Raw genomic sequence first — 20,208 nt, 5'->3', positions numbered from 1 at the left:
GCTAACTTCTTTTATTTTGTTTTGAAACCTAATCTGATTTCATTGGGATAAGCCAGTCTCAATGAGAAACTTACTTTAACAATGTAGGTCAGTACCTACTCTTCAATTTATAGCCTTAGAGAGTTATCTCAGTGCAGGAAGAGATTAACTGACTTGACTGGGTTCACACAGCCAGTTTGTGTCTAAGATGGAGCTTGCAAAGGTCTTCATATATATACCACACTGAGATTTACTTCATTGTTTTCTGTAGTTGAGATTCATACGAGAACAGGCAAAAAGGCTTTTTACCCTTTTGTTCATGAGACTATCTAAGTAGGGCTCTAGCTCTGTGGAGGAAATTGACCAACAGATTGAAGACAAATTATAAAAGTAGAAAGCCAGTATAGGTTTTTGCTAGAATTAGTGAATTCCTTTTTCTTGTGCAATTTCCTATTTAAAAGGTGCCTCCAATTATTATATTTTCTTGCTTATTATCATTCCATATAATTTCTCATTTTTCTTTGAACCTCTTTAGGAATAAGGCGACCAAGGCATCCCAATTTTGAACTTGTTTCAGGAGAATATCCTGAAAAATCTTGGTATTTATCTTTTTTCCATTTTATAAATTTAATCATTCTGATTCAAGTTCTTTCACTTTTTAAAAAATGCTTGATTTTGTAGGTATGAGTATTCCTTTATGTCATTGATCATATTTCTGTATTGTAGTATGGCTTGCTCTTGATGAAAAATTCATCATTTTACAAACAACCTTTTGGTTTATGAGTTTCTCTTAACTAAATTAGGGTATTTCGTAGGCAACAGACATTGTTGAACCTCATCCTGTACTCAAAGCCTTAGTAGGATCTTCTGGAACTTATACTTCCCTGATATAGACTTGGAGATCCAGTGGTCATTTCTATGCCACAGAGGCATCCAAAGAGGAATTTAGTAGATTTACAAATTAACAAGGTTAATTTAAATAGGTATTATCCTGTCTCCTGGTATTTAGAATCTGGAACTTTATGACTGTGTGGTGATATATGAAGATGTATCAAATGAAATAGCAATTATAAATGACTTAGCACAATGGCCTAGCACAGACTAAACACAATATAAATGTAAGCCATTATGATGGTGATGATGATGGTGGAAATCTATATTATGTGTGATACAATGGAAAGTAGGAAGTGATAATATAAATAAATATTAACTTTTCTTATATGGTAGGTAAAATGGCTACAACAACAAGAAGTCAAACGGAGAGTGAAGAGACGTGCTCAAAGTGAAGCTCATTCCATTTATTTCAATGACCCAATATGGTCCAACATGTGGTACATGGTAAGCAGAGGAGCCTTTCTTTGGGAAGTGTTTCAGGTATTAGTAAGTCAGTTTGATATACATTCTTGTTAATAATTGTCAGGTCCCCCAAAAGAATACTTGGATAAGGGAAAAATATGTTAGAAGAAGGATGATGCCTCTACAGAAATGATAGAGAAATAGCTTAGAACAGACCAACCGAATGCAATATTTTGTCTTTACATGTAGGCAAATAGTTAATTGAAATAAGACCTGTTACTTAAAGCATGCATTTTTTAATTATTTGTTCATGTGCATACATGAATATAGTCAAGCCTAAGCTCTTAAATTACTACTAGTTAGATAAATGGAATGTATTATGGTTCAGCCTCTGTGTTTTGGTGATTCATTTGTTTGATTAGCACTGCGGGGATAAACACAGTCGCTGCCGATCAGAAATGAATGTTCCTGCAGCATGGAAGAGGGGCTACACAGGAAAAAATGTTGTGGTGACCATTCTGGATGATGGAATAGAGAGGACTCACCCAGACCTAGTGGCTAATTATGTAAGTTGAGTTTCATATTATTTATACTTCCCTTGGCATAGATGCAATAATGTATAGGCTTATAGGATTGTTTTCTATTGATTATTTTTTGCCCTAAAGAAAAATCCCCTTTAAAAGCCTCTGCTTGGATTTTCCAAAAATGGCATGCCCTTCTACAAAAATTCAAGTCTTTTTAGCAGCTTCCACTTTTACCTTGCTGAAACAATTTTGCGATTTCAAACCAAGGATTTGAATTCATATTTGAAAATCAAATGCTTGTCTTTTTAACATTGAAAAATCACATTTTGTCAACTTGCTATCTAGTTTCATCTCATCCTGATTCTTTCCTGTGTCCCAAATAAGATTGCATGCTATAGGCAAAGTACATAAATGTAGCCAGCTGCAACATCATAGCACCTGTTTGGTAGGTAGGTAAGTGGATGGGTGGGAGGGAAGGGAAGGAAAGAAGAAAGGACAGTAATTGACCTCAAGAAGGAAGCTTCTATTCCTCATATGGGATAAAACATTATGTAATGTCAAAAGGAAAGGAGTGCCAAGAAGAAACTTTAAAAAGATTACCCCTAAGAAACAGTGAAGTTCTACAGAGAATGATGAAATGTTACAAATTCAGTGCCTGTTTCTTGTACAGGTCCTATGATTTTGCTACTAGCTACATTATCTCCGACATATACCCTTGTTTGGGATGTGGGTGATGAGCAAGGATGGAAAAAGCCAGAAAACAAGTTGATGAAAAGCCGATTTTTAGTATTTAATATATACATATATAATATGTGCAAATATTATATATGTCACACATATTTTTTCTAATCACTACCACAGGCAATAACATGGCTATTACGATACCTTCAGAAAATAACTTGAGTATAAGGAAATCCTTCCATTCTGAACCTTAAGAGTGAGTTTTGTGTTTGAGCATTGGCCTTTGAAAATATTCTAAAGATGATGATGATAATTATTTTTATTAAAACAACTGATTTTGGAAGTTGAATAAAAGAATGAAGAGAGGAGTGTATTCTCTGTTGACTCACTGAAAACATCCTTGTACAACTCTAGTAGCAAATAAGACAATGGAAATGTTTTTATATATTGTTATTATATGCAGGGCATTCAAAAGTCAGTGCAGCTTTAAAGAGCTTATTGAAACTTAAAACTGAGTTATGTATGCCTTTTGGGACCTCCTGTATTTTTTATTACTTTCTTCTGTGGACTTTAGATTACTCCACCCCTAAAATTATCTTTACATTTCTGCCCTTGGGGGAGAGCAAGAACCTGGAGGCTTTGACTGAACCTTCACTCCTTCAGGCCTGTGGGAGCACGGGACTTAGCAGAATACTGGGTACATATTAGGCACTTATAAATTATTGATTTCACTTGCCATTATTATACAATGATGTGTCTATAATACATATTATTTATATTTTACTAAATTATTTATAGTTAGGCATTAGACCACTGACTTCATTAGTCACTAGCCTAGATAACTCATCTAAAGAGATCCCTTCTATCAATACAAATTGGCACCTCCTATGAAATCTATTGTCTTAGAGAACTGCCATAAGCAACTGAAAATTTAAATGTTTTGCCCAGGCTTACACAGTCAGTATGTGTCAGAAGTGAGACTTGAATCCAGATTCTTTTGACTCTGAGATCAGCCCTCTATCCACTATCCCAGACTACTTATGTGATATCTTATTAATATCATATTAGTTATGTCATATTATATAATATCTAGTTATATTATATAAGTAGTGATTTGATCATAGGCTATTATTATAACAATATTGCTGTTGTCTTTTCTGCTCCTACAGCTTTACTGAGGAGTATTTTAATGAACCCACAAAGACTGAACTTACATCATAACATTTTTATTCAACTGTAAAAAGTGACTACCTGAGTAGTCATCCATAGAACATTAATTACAAAGGAATAATGACAGGATAGGAAACTGTCCAAGGACTGTTTCTATCTGAACCTTATCATAAAAGATAAGAACAAGATAATCACCAATTAAAACTGTGTAGAAGCAGAACAAAGTACATGCCATATCTTTTGTCCTGTCTGGTCCTGGACCTGTCCCAAGGATGCTTTCTGAAAATATCTGTAGACTCCTACATCCCAATACTCTTATCCATTTGTACAGTACATCTCAGAATATTGTATATAAAAGAATATTGAAAGACTGAAATGTAGCCTTGAATTTGACTATTTCTTTCTGAACTTCATTAAAAATATGAGAATGAAGTAGAAATGATTTAGATAATAATAATAACTGAAGACTATAAAATACACAGTATGGCAACACACTTTATATGCAGGGCCATTGCAACTGAGAATTTTGGCTTATTAAACTTATGTAGGAGCTATGTAAATTCATTGTATTTGATATTCTCATTATGCTTGGACTATAAATCCAAGTTTAGATGTTAATCTCTACCTAAATTAATCTATACTTAAATTTAATTTCTGCCTAAATTATCTGATTGAAGTGGAGAAATTACATATTTTGATTATTGTATCCCATAGATCAGACACTTGTGGTAACGTTTTCGGTAACCATCATGCTTTTATTTCCATTTCAGAAAAAGAAAAAAAAACAGTGTTTGCAAATGTAGACAGGGCTGCTATGTGCCATGTAATTTATATTCCTTCACTTATTGAAACACATTAATTTTAGGATGCCTATGCAAGCTATGATGTCAATGGAAATGACTATGATCCTTCTCCACGCTATGATGCCAGCAATGAAAATAAGTATGTCTTTTCTTCTCTTTCTCAGATACCTAAAAATAATATTATACACAGAAAAACCTAATAAAATGAATGAAATTTTAATGTTTCCCTATTTGGGAATGTTATTGTAGGTTCCTTCAGAAAACTTAAAGTCCATAAGTTGATAGGAGGCAAGGTTGCATGGTAGAAGAAGTACATGATATGAAGTTGGAATCATAGATTTAAAATTAGAAGATACTTTAGAACTCATCTAGTTCAGCCCTTTCATTTTACAGATGAGGAAACTAAATATAACTGAATTGTCTAAAGTAAAGCAAGTAGTAAGTGGGAGAGGTTAGTATGAGTACCCAGGTTCTCTTACTCCAAATTAAATTTAAATGAATTGTCTAAGGTCATGCAAGTACTAAATAGCATTCTTTACATGATTCCTCAATGCCTTGCTTGTATGTGTTTAACTCTTCTCGCCTTAGAAACTTACTGACTGTGTGACACTGGGTGCAATCCTTGCCCTTTCTCTGCCTCAGCTTCTTCATATGTAAAATATGCTAATAATAGCACTGATTTCACAGGGCTATTCTAAAACTCAAATAAGATAGAAAATGAATGTAAAGTACTTTATAAATCATGAAATGCTATTAATTGTCAGCTATTATTATGTCCTATTTTATTAAGATTCAGAGGGTGTTATATATGAAAACACAGGTACATTTAAAAGTTCTACTGATAATAACAACTGACATCAATAGATGACTTTAAGACTTGCAAATTATGGGGGCAGCTGGGTAGCTCAGTGGATTAAGAGCCAGTCCTAGAGACGGGAGGTCCTAAGTTCAAATCTGGCCTCAGCCACTTCCTAGCTGTGTGACCCTGGGCAAGTCACTTGACCCCCATTGCCTAGCCCTTACCACTCTTCTGCCTTGGAGCCAATACACAGTATTGACTCCAAGACGGAAGGTAAGGGTTTAAAAAAAAAATAAAAATAAAAATAAAAATAAAAGACTTGCAAATTACTTTATACATTATTTTATTTGATTTTCACAACAATCCTGTGAGGCAAGAGTAGTAGGAATGATTAGTTCCATTTAACAGAAGATAAAGTTAACTAAAATTGAATGACTTGTGCAAGCACACATAGTAAGCACCTAAGAATTCAGGACCAGTGTTCTGTTCATCCTACTATGTTGCTAATTCCTGAAACTGGTCTTTTCCAGTGATCAATGAGCATTAATCACTGGTACTGGTCACTCATTGTCAGAAAAAGCCTTCCCATTTTGTTTATATGTTCTAATGTTATACCCCATTCCACTAAAGCCTATTTTAAATATTTCGACATTATTCCCAAGTCTAGCTTCTCCTTGAGTGCTAGACTTTGAAGTAGTTGGTCAGTATATTCTGAACTGAAGAAGGCTCTCAGCTGCCCATAGAAAGAAATTACTTCTGCAGTATTAGAGAGCAACGGGGCTTTTTCCTGATGTTGGTAATTGGTGGACTAGGCATTACTGGTAGTTGGTTCCTGGGTGTTTGTGATAGAATATGTTGAAAAAGATACAGAGTTTATGGAGAATAGGGTATTGTTGGAGTGTTGTTGTTAGACTTGGAATGATTCATGGCGTAAGAGAGAGAGTGATTAACTAGTAACACCAGTGTGTGTGAGCTGAGGGTGTGTGAGTCAGTACATGCATTTGTGAAGGTTGTTAAGGTGTGGATCCTGGAGCAATTTGAGGGTGTGTTTCAAATGCAGCTTCTTGGACGGTTAGGGACCAAGGAGAAGGAAGCTACTGAAACTAGGTGGAGGCTCCCCTTGTGACTTGAACCTTGAGAATGAGTGTACCCTGGGTACAAGTGCTGATTCCTATGGAATGGTTCTAATAATTGGTAATAGTGATTGTAAAGTTCCAAAAGATGTAGCAATCTGGTGAGCATAGATCATATCCTCCAATAGATTCCATAAATGAAAAGAAAGAGCTTGGGATAGAAGTGCAGGAGGGTGAAAATAATAATAGAGTGCAGACATATGCAGATTCTGGATGAGAGTAGTGACAAGCAGTCTGAGAGGTAGTAGTAGCCATAGTAGATGATCTAACCTCAGAATCAGGAAAATGGATTCAAGTCTGTGTCTGACATAAACTGGCTATGTGACCTGAGGCAAGGTGATTCATTTATTTCCTCTATGTCCAAAAATGCTGGACTCTGATAATTTGATAAATGAAATAAAAATTGCTAAGGCCAATCTACCAACTAGTCATTAAGCCCTGCTTCAAAAGTTCCATTTGTACTATACATCCTCAAGTCCATCCGGAATTTAAGAATGATTGTTTAAAATCATTCCTTTCCTTACAAAATTAAGATCAATCTGGTCATGAAAGCTTGAATCTTGCAATTGAGAAGCTGGACTAGGAGAATCTTGTTAACAACAGTAGACTGAGCAAGTCAGTGAAAAATAAGAGTAATCTCTTTGAAAGAGTCCAGTCATAACTATTTTTACGCGAGGTTTTTAATTTGGCTAATGATACAAATTCTCTGTGGACTCTTCTCATAGTTTTCAATTTTAAAGCTCCCCATATTTTGTTTTCTACTAGAGGGATTGACAGGAAGCAGCACATTTTAAAATGGAGCCATTCCTGTGAAAGGCAATTCATTTTGCTAGTAATTTCTTTGTAGTCCCCTGGCTGCTATTGAGTGTTATATCAAGAGCATTCTTTCTCGGCTTCTGGTTAAATGGCCATAGAAATGAGCACCATGGCATTGTTGCAGCATCATATGGGAAGAGAAGACAGGGTGTGGTTAGGAATAGATATTGGGGTGAGTAAGGGGATGAAAAATAGGAATCATAAATAATAGTTCTATGCTTACAAATATGTGTATTGCTGTGAATTCTTTGAAACTTTCTGTACAATTCTGATTCCATATCCTACTCCCCCCCCCCCCTTCCCTCATCTGCTCTAGGCATGGTACTCGCTGTGCTGGTGAAGTTGCTGCCTCAGCAAACAACTCCTATTGCATAGTGGGAATTGCATACAACGCAAAGATAGGAGGTAAGTGTGAAGGCTTGAGGAACTTCTCTTTCACAGGACTAGCTTGACAACTTAATCCATTACATCTCCTCAATAGTTGTGGACCATTTATCCTAATGTTTTTATAAGAGTCATCCATACGTGAGTTGATAGCATCCTCTTGGAAGTTATTGGTAGTAATCATCTTTATCATTTCACAGGTAGTGCTTGGCACATAATAGATGCTAAATAAATGTTTATCAACTGATTTGCTGACTGACTGAAAGAGATGGAGTCTATGAGATCCCCTTCTTGTTTATTGTTTGTTGACTATAAACTAAAAGCATGTGATTTGGTACAACCAAAGACAGCTCTACAGACTCTTTTACAACAAGCTGTCTCCTAGCCATACATCAAAATCATTCAATATACCATAGAAATTATGGCATTTGAAATAATCCTATTCAATACCCTCCTCCATAATACATATCAGACAAGCTATAAAAACATGGTAGATACATACTTCCTAAAATTATTCACTACTGTGTTGGAGGGGATCCTGCCTAAAGTTCAGGTAGAAGAGATTTTTCTTATAGATGTGAGGTCCTCCAAGTGCTCGTTTGTAAAAGATATTACACTGATTACATTGTGCTCCAGAACTGTGTAGCATCTACCAGGAGAGAACTGTAATCACTCAAAGAGGATAGTCTATATCTATCACCCAGATTTCAAAATGCATTTGTGTTGCCCTATAGAGTTTGTCCATCATTGTGTATATCTAGTATGGTCAATAGAAATGGTTTCTAAGTTGGATCCAGAGTTGAGTAGGAGGGTAAGAGCAGGTTGGATAGTTATCAGAAACCTTCAAAGTTCCTTTACTGACTGCAAGCCAAAACCATCTTTTTAATACTAACATTCAGTCAGGGATGAGAGAGAGAGACAGAGACAGAGAGGCAGACAGAGAGAAAGAGACAGATATTAATTGAAGTTACATTTTTTAAATTGCAGAGAAGAGCAAAAGAGGGAGAAAATCAACTTCTTTGAAAGTTATATGTTGAATTTTTAATATATTTTAAGAGATACATACAATATGCTAAGCACATATAGAGGAGATTCTCATTTTCACATGTGGGAAAAACAAAAATAATAATATTTCCAGTTTTGGTACTTGGTAGAAAGACATATAATACAATGGCTTCAGAAGAATAAAAAATGAGTATCACACTGAAAGTGATGGGGAGATATGGATGTTTGTGAACAGACTACAACATATAATCAGTAAAGACTGCTAAAGAAAACAAGTAAAAGATATCATAAATGAAATGTATAAAAGGAAGAGAAGATAGATTGACCACATGGCAAGAATGATGTTTGACAGGTGGACAACCAGAATGCTCTATTGGTGCCCTCAGTTGTCAGAAGAAATGGAGAATGGCCTTCAGTACAACTAGTAAACTCCTTGTAGCGAAATTACAAGATAATATGGGGAAAAATACAGAATGAGCAGGCATCAGTAGGTTGTGTATGAGCCTCATTGCGAGAGGGAACTCTATGAGACTACAGCTTTTTTATCACAGTGCATAGATTTAGGGTTCCTGATTTGGAGTCAGGAAGACCTGGGTCCAAAGACTTCCTTAGACATTTACTATCTGTGTAACCCTATAGGCAAGTCATTTAACCTCTGTATCAGTTTCCTATATGCAAAATGAGGATGGTTTGCAACTATCTCACAGGGCTGTTGGGAGGAATACATAAGATAATGCATGTAAAGTACTTTGAAAACCTCCAGGTATCACTTACATGTCAGCTGTTATTTCCTTATCCAGTCTACCTTCCACGCTGCTGCCAGACTGATCTTGCTAAAATACCTCTTTGCCTGCCACCTGCTACTTTCTACTTAAACCCCACACTGAATCCACATGACCTCTAGGATGAAATGCCAACTCCTTTGCCTGGCAATGAAAGCCCACCATTACCTGGCCCCAACCTACCAATCTAGCTTTATCTATTATGCTCTACATAAAAATCCTCTGATTTAGCCAAGCTGGGCTATTCATCATCCTCTATGCACTTCCTTCAATATTCTGCTCCCTTTCCTCATTTTCCACTCCCTCCCTGTTTTTCTTTTATTATTGACCTACCTGGACTACACCTCTTTCTATATCCTTCATATCACTGACTATCATGGTATGCTCTTTTTTTTTTTCAAACTTTTACCTTTTGCCTTAGTTTCAGTTCTCAGACAGAAGAGCAGCAAAGGCTAGGTAATTGGGGTTAAATGATTTGCCTGTGGTCACATAGCTAGGGCATGTCTTAGATCAGATTTGAACCCAGGTCCTCCTGACTCAAGACCTGGTATTCTATCTCCTGTGCTCCTATTCATATTATACTCTTACCCAGTGTGTATTGAGAGGTAAGAGGTGAAAAAGAGCCTACTTACCATTTGTCTTCTTATTTGGGACTGCTGATTATATACTGTCTTTCATGTTACCTATTGTTGTTTTTTTTCACATATGCATGTCTTGCCTCTCCATGCATGGAATCCAATAGTCTTTCTTTCTGTCTTTTATGGTACCTATCATTTTCTACTTTATTCATTTGTCACATAGGTATTGAGTATGTACTACGTGCATCACACTCTGCTCCCAGTTGAAAAAGATGCAAAAAATTGTCATATGTAGTTAGTATTGAAAGCATTTATAATAAAGGTCAGTAAGTATTGGGCAGCCAGGTAACCAACCTCCTCATGTCTTTCCAGTCATTCTCTAATGTGGCTATGTAAGGATATTCATTCTTCCTTTGATTGATGAACTTCAGAAAACAAATAATGGGAAGGAGGTGCATCCACCCTACCATCTCCTCCCTTTTTCCTCTCCTCTCTCTTTTTAATTCCTTTGAATGTAAGGAAGCTTTCTCTCGGTAGATACTATATGAATAAAAAATGTGTGTGTGGGGACATATTCTTTGGAATCATCTTACTTTAGTTCAGTTTTTCTATTTTAAAAAGAGGAACATGAAACCTTTGAGCTAACCCTTGACCTCCATAAGCTGTTTTTCCCCCTGGTAACATTTGGTGGAAAGGCAATGACTTGCCTAGGGTCACACAGTTACGACATGTGTAAGAAAACATGACAAAATAATCCATAAGGGATAAATACAATAGGATGAATTGGGAGATCATATAACCTCTATCTTCTAACCTCTATTACATAACTGCTACATTTTACTTTATGGGTAATTTTTTTAAAATCCATGTGAGGAAAAATAGAATTTTTCAATCAATAAGTATTTAAGTACCAACTAGGTGCTAAACTGCAAGACAACTAGGTGGCACAGTGGGTGAAATGCAGGCCTGGAAGGAACTGATTTAAAATAGAGCCTCAGGCACTTACTGGCTGTGTGACCCTGGCCAAGTTACTTAACCCTATTTGCCTCAGTTTCCTCCTATGTAAAACGAGCTGGAAAAGCAAATGGCAAACCACTACAGCATCTCTGCCAAGAAAACTCCAAATGGGGTCAGGAAGAGTCAGATATGATTAAAAATGACTAAACAACAAATAACAAAAGGGATTACAAAGAAGAAGCAAAAATGGTCCAAACCCTCAAAGAATTTATAGTCTTTTGGGGGAGACAATGTGTACAATGATATACATACTAGATTCAAGAGGGGAAGATACAACAGCTGGGGAGAATCAAGAAAAGCCTCATGTAGAAGGTGGAATATGATCTGAGCCTTGAAGGAAACTAGAGATAAGATGAACTGTGACTTCTAAGGTAGTACATATGGAAGATATGAACATAGTATCTTCTCTGCCATTCATTTCCCTGGTGTTAGGCTGAGGGTATAAGTGGCAACCAGCTACCATGATTTCTGCATTACCTCTTCTGGAATGTTTCACTGGGGAAATTAAAAAAAGAATTTTGCCTCTTCTATGTATGTTAAACATGTTTAGGTCTATGCTAAAACAAATATCAAAGGATAACGCTTAGATATTCCCAAGTCTGTATATTTGACCAGGTCCTCAAAAATGAGGTGTGATATGGTACAGTATAAAGAACACTGGATTGCGAAAATCATGAACCTGAGATTGAATACTAACTGCTGTTTATTCTCTGAGTGGCCTTGAGTGAATTATTTAAATTCCTGCCTCAAATAAAAATTTAAAGGGTTAGATGATCTATCAAGCCCATAAGCCTAGAATAGAATTAATTGGGGTGGGGAACATCTTCAAAGAAGGTCATTAAATATTAACTGTGTAAAGCCCAGTATAAAAAGCTGAGAAATATGCAGAGGACATGTTCTCTGTCATTTCTGGTTGAGAGTTTTTGAAGTACAGAGGGGGGTCAGAAATAAGCAGGGCTGAAGGAGAAGAAAGACAGAGAGACAGAGGGACAGGGACAGGGAGAGAAGTGGGAGGTGGGCACAATCAACCAACCAGCATTAAATATCTTTAAATTAACTAAGTACCTAGAAGTTTATTTTCTAACAGGAAAGACAAAAAGTACATATATGGGTATTCACAGAATAAAAATAAATAAATACAGAGTATTTAAATACAGGGCAGCTGAGTGGTGTAGTAGATAGCGCACTGGACTTGGAATCAGGAAAACATCTTCATGAAAACAAATATGGCCTCAGACACTTACTGATTATGTGACCCTGGATAAGTCACTTAACTCCGATTTCCTCAGAGTTAAATGAGGGCTAAAATGGGCTAGAGAAGGAAATGGCAAACGACTCCAGTATTTTTGCCAAGAAAACTCCAAAATGGGGTCACAAAGAGTCAGATAAGACTGAAAAGGCTCAACAACAACAACAAAGTCCTTTGGGAGAGATCACTAGCAATTGGGGAGATCAAGAAGGACTTCATGTAGAAGGTAATGCTTGAGTTGTCTCTTAAAGGGGTTCTATGAGGCTGAGGACAAGAGAGAATATTTTCTAGGAATGAGGGATGACCAATGCAAAAGCATTAGGAGATAGGAGATGGAATGTCATGTGTACTGAACAGAGAGTAAGCCAGACATTGTAAAGTTTGTAGACTCTGTGGAGGAAGAGGAATGTCCAGGGTGAGCAAAAAGAAGAGTTGAAGCAAGTTTTTAAAGAGTTTGAAAATATAAAAGAGAAAAACAAAGTTACTTGAGTTTATTGAGTCAAGGGGACACAGATAGATAAATGCTTAAGGAAAATCACTTTGGAATGACTATGAGGGAAATGATGGAAATTTGAGGCAGGGAACCCAGTTAGAAAACCACTACAAAAATCTGTGTAAGTTGTGATCAAAGCCTGAACTAAGTTCAGGCATTTCTTAACTGTGTGAGTAGAGAAGGAGTTGGATGTGAGAGAAATTATGGAAATGGAAATTTGGAAAATTATTGGATATTTAAGGATGAATGAAAGTGGGGAGTCAAGGATAATTGCAAGATGATGAAGCTGAGTGACTAAAAAATTGTGGTACTTTTTGACCGAAATAGGAAAGTTGAGAAGAGGGGAGAGTTTGGGCAGGGGAAAGATAGCAAATTCTGTTTTGGATTTGTTGAATTTGAGATGTCTTCCAAATGTTTTGAAAATCTTAATAGGCAGCTGGTGATGTGGAACCATAACTCAAAGGAGACTGGGGTTGAAGAATAATAAATAAATAGTATATCTATATATACACACATGTAAACATACACATTTGTAAACATGTGTATACACACGTGTATATGTATATTTGTAGATCTGTGAGTCACATGCATAGAGATGATAATTGGACCCATGGGAACTGAGGTCCTCAATAGAGAGAATATATATAGAGAAAAGTAGCAAGCATAAGACAGAGCTTTGGGAATACTCATGGTTGGAGAAATTATATGTGTGATAAACTAGCAAGGAGGATTGAAAGTAAGTAATTATGCAGATAAGAAGAACATCAGAAGAAAGTATTGTCTCGAGATCCCAGAGAGGGGGCAGGAGCCAAGAAGAGGGGATAGTTAACAATATCAAATACAGCAAATAGGCCATGTCCAAATCTGATAGACTGAAATAAAAGGCCATCATATGTGCCAATTAAGAAACAACAGAAAAGAAAGTGAGGCTATAGACCCCTACAAAAATCGAGTGTCAGTTATAATCACAATCTACCATAAATAGAGAAAAATGCCAGTGAAAATTCAGAAATAAAAATATCTTCCTTGAATTGGAAGATATATAAAATAACTTACACAGTAAATATTTTAATAGCACAATACTGAGTCTTGGTTCCAAGACAGAAGGAGTGGTAAAGGCTAAGTAATGGGAGTTAAGTGACATGCCCAGGGTCACACAGCTAGGATGTGTCTCAGTTCGGATTTGAACACAGGACCTTCTGTCTCTGTGCTTGGCTTTCAATTCACTGAACCACCTAGCTCCTCCCTGAATAATTACTTTTTAATATATATCCTTGTATCTTTTCAGTGGATTCTCTTTTAAGGATATGACAAGTTTGAGGGTGGTCTACATTTAAACAAATATGTCTGGTATATTTCTACACTGTGAGCATCTTTTCAATTCTTCTAAAAAAAGGAGGTAGCATTGCTACAAAGCTAGATTCAATGGTATTTGAGATCTCTTCCACCTCTAAAAGTGTATGCTTCTCAATTTCTAACCACAACTCCAGAGGATTTATAATGAAATATACTACCTACTTCCTAATAGAGAAGCAAAAGACTTAGAGTGCAGATTGAGACATTTATGTTTTTTGGACATAACCAATGTATGCATTTGTAACAAAGGCTTTGTTTCTTCTTTTGATTGTTATGGGAAAGGTGAGGGTGGGAGAAATAAGAGGGAGAGAATGTGGATTTTTGTTCATTGAAAAAAATTTCAGTTAGAATAAAATCTGAGTTTAGTATATATAGGAATATTATGCATATGTATCTATACACACACATACAGGTGATTTTTGTGTATAAACACATGCTTATGTGAATGCATACATGCAATAATAACTAACATTTATATATTATATTATATTATATTATATTATATATATATTATTTTGTGGCAGGCACTGTGCTAAGTGCATTACAATTATTATCCCATTTGAGTCTTCACAGCTACTCTGGGAAGTAGGTGCTGTTTTTATTCCCATTTTACACATGAGGAAACTGAGAAAAACAGATGTTAAATGGCTTAACCACAGTCACAAAATTGGTGTCTGAAGAGAAATTTGAACTGATCTTTCTGACTCTCCATATGTATCCACAAATACACATTTCTAATCAATCTGACTTGAACCTTCAAAAGAACAGAAAACTCATGGAAAGCAAAGTTTTTCTATAGCATGCTCCTATACAAATACTTCCTTTCTCACTGAAATTGAGACAAATAAATACTCTGTATCTCTCTCACTTTAGTTGGTCTTAGATTATCTAGTGCTCTTGGTTGCCCTCCATCTTTTTTCAGACTGAGATATAAAATCTAAGCAATGTAACTCACTTTTTCACAAGAATGGTCCTAGCAAGAAATGGGCTCTATGCAGGCTTTTAAAAAGCATTGTTATTCTAGTGTCCTTGAAGACCTGTAATCTTTCAGATTATTCACAAGGAAAGTGTAAGATTGAGTTTTTTCTGAAACCCACATTCTATCTGTGTGTGAAAAGCAGACACTATATAGCATAAGAGCCACTAATGTGTTCCTTTTGACTCTCCTCATGATTGATGCAGATCATTGCTTGGCCAATTTTATTATACTTATCAGCACTGATTATGGAGAGAGCAGAAATAAAGAAGGGCCTGTGCTTTAGTCTAGTCTTCTATTCTTGCTGTATGCCTAGACATGACTTTGGGGAACTCAGGATTAGAGGAACCAACTCTATACATAGTTATATATTTTTGTATATTTACAAAATTAACAAGTTACGGAAGAGGAAGAGCTGGAAAATGTAAATTGAATCATATTTTTCTACCATACATCCATTTTAAAATTGAAATGTCCTCTAGAAAAATATAATATCTAAATATTAAAATTGCAGAAAGTATCAACCATGGTTTCCTAGATGTAAAGTTAAACTAATAAAGTAAAAAAGTTTCCTAGATATAAAGTTAAAGTAATAAAGTAATAAAGCATCATTACCATTGTTTAGGGCACCTAGGTGGCACAGTGGATAGAGTACTGGGCTTGTAATCAGGAAGACTCATCTTCCTGAGTTGAAATCTGGCCTCATACATTTACTAGATGTGTGATTCTGAGCAAATCACTTAACCCTATTGGCCTCAGTTTCCTCCTGTGTAAAATGGGCTGAGAAAGAAATGGCAAACAACTCCAGTATCTTTCCTAAGAAAACACCAATGAGGTCACACCTGAAACCACTGAACAATAACAACCATTGTTCTAGAAAGGGTCAGTCAATGGATTGTCCTATGGTTCTATTCCTCCATCATTTTGTCTTTTCAGATCAAAACTCCCAAGGCTAGACACCATTCCACTATTTGTGTTGTCTCCCCCATTAGAATATAAGCTTCCTGAGGACAGAGATTATCTTGGTTTTATGTTCTATGCTTAGGGCTCAACAACTACACTCTGAATAAATGTATTTTCATTCATTTATTCATATAGCAAAATCATTCTAGTATACATTCTTTTATAAAGTGTGATTTTATGTCAGAAAACCTATTTCCATGAGGCCAGATCCATGTCCCCTAAATTAGATATTTTATATTCAATCTCTCAAACTTATGTGATATCTCATGAGCTGTTATGTTGTTGCGAAGCTATCACTGAACTTTGTATCATCTTCTATCCTTTTTAATTTCTTCATTTAATAAATAATAAACATCTACTACCTCCCAAGACATTGGATATAAGTAGCTATAAAAAGCACAGATCCTACCTTCAAGGAATTGTAGGTAATAGGACAAATATTTGTGATATATAAGAGAATGAGATAAAGTCAAAGGAGAAATCAAGCCAAAGGATTAAGAGAAACATGAAGGGGGAAAGCCCATTTTTGTTGAGAAGGGAAGGGGATGATGTCAGTTAGTCATTGTGGAGGAATTGGCAAGTGAGTTAAGACTTCAGGAGACAGAGAGGGTGACATTCTTAACCTTAAGAAAGTCATTTAACTCCTCTTGGAATATGTCTTCATATGTAAAATGGGAATATTTTATCAATAGTATTTCATGGGGTTGTAAAGACTGAAGAACCTGAAGAACACAATGTACCTCAAGTACTTTACAAATGCTATACAGGATATCCCAAAATTAGTGTAGTTTTAATCTATTAGAGCTCAATAGCCCTTTTATATAGTATGTATATTTTATTTACATGTATGTATTATTTTGTGGATTTAATATACATTATTTTCAATTCATATTACTTATATGCATATATTTATACACACATTCTATTAACAAGTGCTATGTCCCAAAAGAATTAGTGCAGTTTTAAGGTGTTACAATTACTTAAAACTGAATTAGGACAACTATAGTATGTTGGGAGGTACAATGGATAATGAAGCATTATCAGTATTGGTCCGATATGCACTAAGAGTTATAGTATTCATATTTTTAAAGGAAAAACTAAATGAGATACAGTTTAAAACATGTAATAAAATAATAATAGTGAAAGACTTTAATTTTCCCCTCTCAGAACTAGATAAATCTGACTAAAAAATAGAAGTTGAAATAAATAGAACCTTAGATATGCTAAATAGACATATATCTGGAGTGCCCCATATAACTTCGAGGCTAATAGTAAAGCCTGAGCATACACATAATCCAAATATAGTTTCTGGTGGCATGGCACTGATTTAGAGAGTATAAATATCCTGCAAAAGTAACTTGAATGGTCATCATATACTATAGAGATAATCCTACATTCCTGAGGGGTTGCAGCATTGGAAAAAAAGTTGCACTGGGTATGACCAAGCTAGAAAAGCTTGGTTTTAGAAAGAGTATGATCCTGAAAACAACCTATCTAGTTAAATATGGCCCTGGTGATGTATGTTAACTGAGAACTAGATGGGTTAAGTTGACCAAATTAAGTGCTGATAGGAACATAGAGAAACAGGTCTACTATTACATTGCTTGAGCAGCTATTGAATTGTTTTTTAGAAGACAAAATTGAAATATACATTAAAAGTTGTAAAGCTGTTCATGCTCATTGACCTAGGGATCCTGTTACTGGGATTTTGTACTAAGGGCATTATTGAGAGGGTAAAAAGCTGTGTATGTATGAAAATAGTCATGGAAACTTCATAATGACAAAATGACTAGAAATAACACAAATGCAGTGATTGGGGGAAGTGGCTGAATAGATTATGATAGTTGATTGTAATGAATTAGATTATTTTATAAGATATGACAAATATTGGAAATATAAAGAAAAAAGAAATACATATGAATAGATGAAAAGAGAGGAATAGTATATACTGTGACTAAATTTTTTTTAAATAACAGCGACAAAGTCAAGAGAAAAAATATCCAAGTAAAACAAATCCAAAGAGAACTCAAAAGCAGAGGATGCTTATATTAGTACACACATATAATTTACATATTTTAAACAAATTGTTAACAATGTGGAGTTTGTAGTTTTGCATGTAATTTTTAATGCATTTGTTTTAAAAAAATTTTTGTTGGTAGTGATAATTACTAAGTATATAATTAAAAAAAAAAAGAAAAAAGAAAAAAACTCCATTAGGAGTAGCTAAGTGGCTCAAGTGGTTAGAGTTCCAGGTCTGGAGACAGGAGGTCCTGAGTTCATATTTGACCTCTGATACTTCATAGCTGTGTGACCCTGGGCAAATCACTTAACCCTAATTGCCTAGCCCTTACTGCTCTTGTGCCTTGGAACTGATACTTAGTATTGATTCTCAGACAGATGGTAAATTAAAAAGAAAAAACAACTGTACTCATTATTTTGAGGCACTCTATATAGCATCTGATAATAGAAATGTGGGTACATATGCACATATATTATATATGTGCAGCTATTTTATTTTAATAGATTCAAATTGCACTAATTCTTTTGGGACACCTGGTATAATTGAACAATTACCAATTATTTTTTGTTATTGTAAAAATTAAATTTATATCTCTAATAGTAAAAATGTTATATTTTATGAGGTTTATTAAGGATCATTAGAAATCAAGGAATAAAGAGGATACAAAACAAAAACCACATGCCCATGGCTGATTAGCCCATTTAAAATCCCCGCACTTAGCTTACCACTATACTTGCTACATCATTGCAAAGTAAGAGAGCAAGGGAGGCATTACTGCCAGTTAAATACCAATTGTGATCTCACCAACATGGAGACTCAGGAGAGATTATAGGGAATTCTGGGAAATACCAAGGACTTCTGGGGATTGAAGTCTAGGGTTCAAAATCTCCATTTATACATTATTATTATAGGTTGGATCCAGATTATAGAGAGCCTGAAATTATAGTCAGGATTTTATATTTAATTTGGTCAACAATAGGCAGCCATGGAATATTTTTGAGTAAATGAGTGATAAAATCATTGTGGTATATTTTTTGTAGTTCAGATCTCTGATTCTCTGGTTGAGAGAGCTACTACTCAATGAGAATATGCTCTCTACCAGTACATATCTCTGGCTATGCTGAAGCTTATAGTCTTAGGAAGTCATCAGGGGTACTGAGAGGTTAAATTATTTTCCCAGAATCATGCAACCAGTATGTGTCAGAAGTAGGACCTTGAACCCAGGTCATTCTAACATTGAGACCAGGTCTCTGTCCAGTATGCCACATTTCTCTGAGCATTATCCAACCATCCCTCCTGGCTCTTTTTCCAAGCAGGAGGAGTACATTAGAAAAATTATTTAGGTAGCCATGTGATGGATATTTTGAAGAGAAGACAGACTTTAGGATATATAGGTAGGAAGAAGATTAGGGCTTGAATTGGGGTGTTTGCAGTGGGAGTAGGGAGGAGTGGCTGGATGCCAGGGATAGTTTGGAATTAGGAACAGCTAGACTTGGCAGCTGATTAGATGTGTGGATAAGGAAGAGGAAAGGATCATAAATGACTTCAAGGATACCAGCCTAGCAGGCTGGAAGGAAGACAATGGCACAATGGAAATAGAGAGGGGGAGATTTAGAGGGAAGAGAGGATGAATTCAGCTCAATATATGTTTAATTAGAAGGACTTACAGAACATCTTGGTAGAGCTAGCCAGTAAGCAGTTAGAAATACAGGACTGTAGCTCTGGTGAGAAGTTGAGGGTGGAGATACAGGTCTAACAGTGATCTGCATAGAGGTGATAATTGAAGCCATGGGAATGGATGAGATCACCCCAGGAGAGAGGATAGAGCAAGAAGAGGGCCGAAAATAAAACCATGGGGAAGGAGGAGGATGAAGAGTCAGCAGAAGCAACAGAAGGAGTGGCCAGAGTCATGAGAGTTTCTTTTCCATGACTGTCTGCTTATCTTTCTCAATGGGATATTAGGTAGATTGTTATCATCATATATAACTTATTTACTTTAGATTTCTTCATAGTGCTTCTCCCTGTTTGCCTTGTTAGTAATAAGCTATAATTTTTCATTGTTTATAATAACTGCTACCAAATATCCTTTGTTCTCAATGACTAAAGCTACTTACCATGTTCCATCCACTTTATAAGTAATATTGTTTCAAAATATGAGAGAACTAAGAGAAAGGTTCAGGAAAT

General features: G+C 35.6%; 1 protein-coding gene across 1 annotated transcript in view; it reads left to right on the top strand.

The window, feature by feature from the left end:
• PCSK6 (proprotein convertase subtilisin/kexin type 6) overlaps positions 1-20,208 on the top strand; it is a 258,521-nt gene that overhangs the window by 69,837 nt on the left and 168,476 nt on the right. The window contains exons 3-6 of the mRNA XM_001373227.5: positions 1,207-1,317; positions 1,698-1,841; positions 4,516-4,592; positions 7,518-7,606. Coding sequence (XP_001373264.1) covers positions 1,207-1,317; positions 1,698-1,841; positions 4,516-4,592; positions 7,518-7,606 — 421 coding nt within the window. The remainder of the gene's footprint in view (positions 1-1,206; positions 1,318-1,697; positions 1,842-4,515; positions 4,593-7,517; positions 7,607-20,208) is intronic.

The sequence above is a fragment of the Monodelphis domestica genome, chromosome 1, assembly GCF_027887165.1.
Source record: "Monodelphis domestica isolate mMonDom1 chromosome 1, mMonDom1.pri, whole genome shotgun sequence".
NCBI classification, from domain to species: domain Eukaryota; kingdom Metazoa; phylum Chordata; class Mammalia; order Didelphimorphia; family Didelphidae; genus Monodelphis; species Monodelphis domestica.
This window is presented reverse-complemented; position numbering and strand designations above follow the sequence as displayed.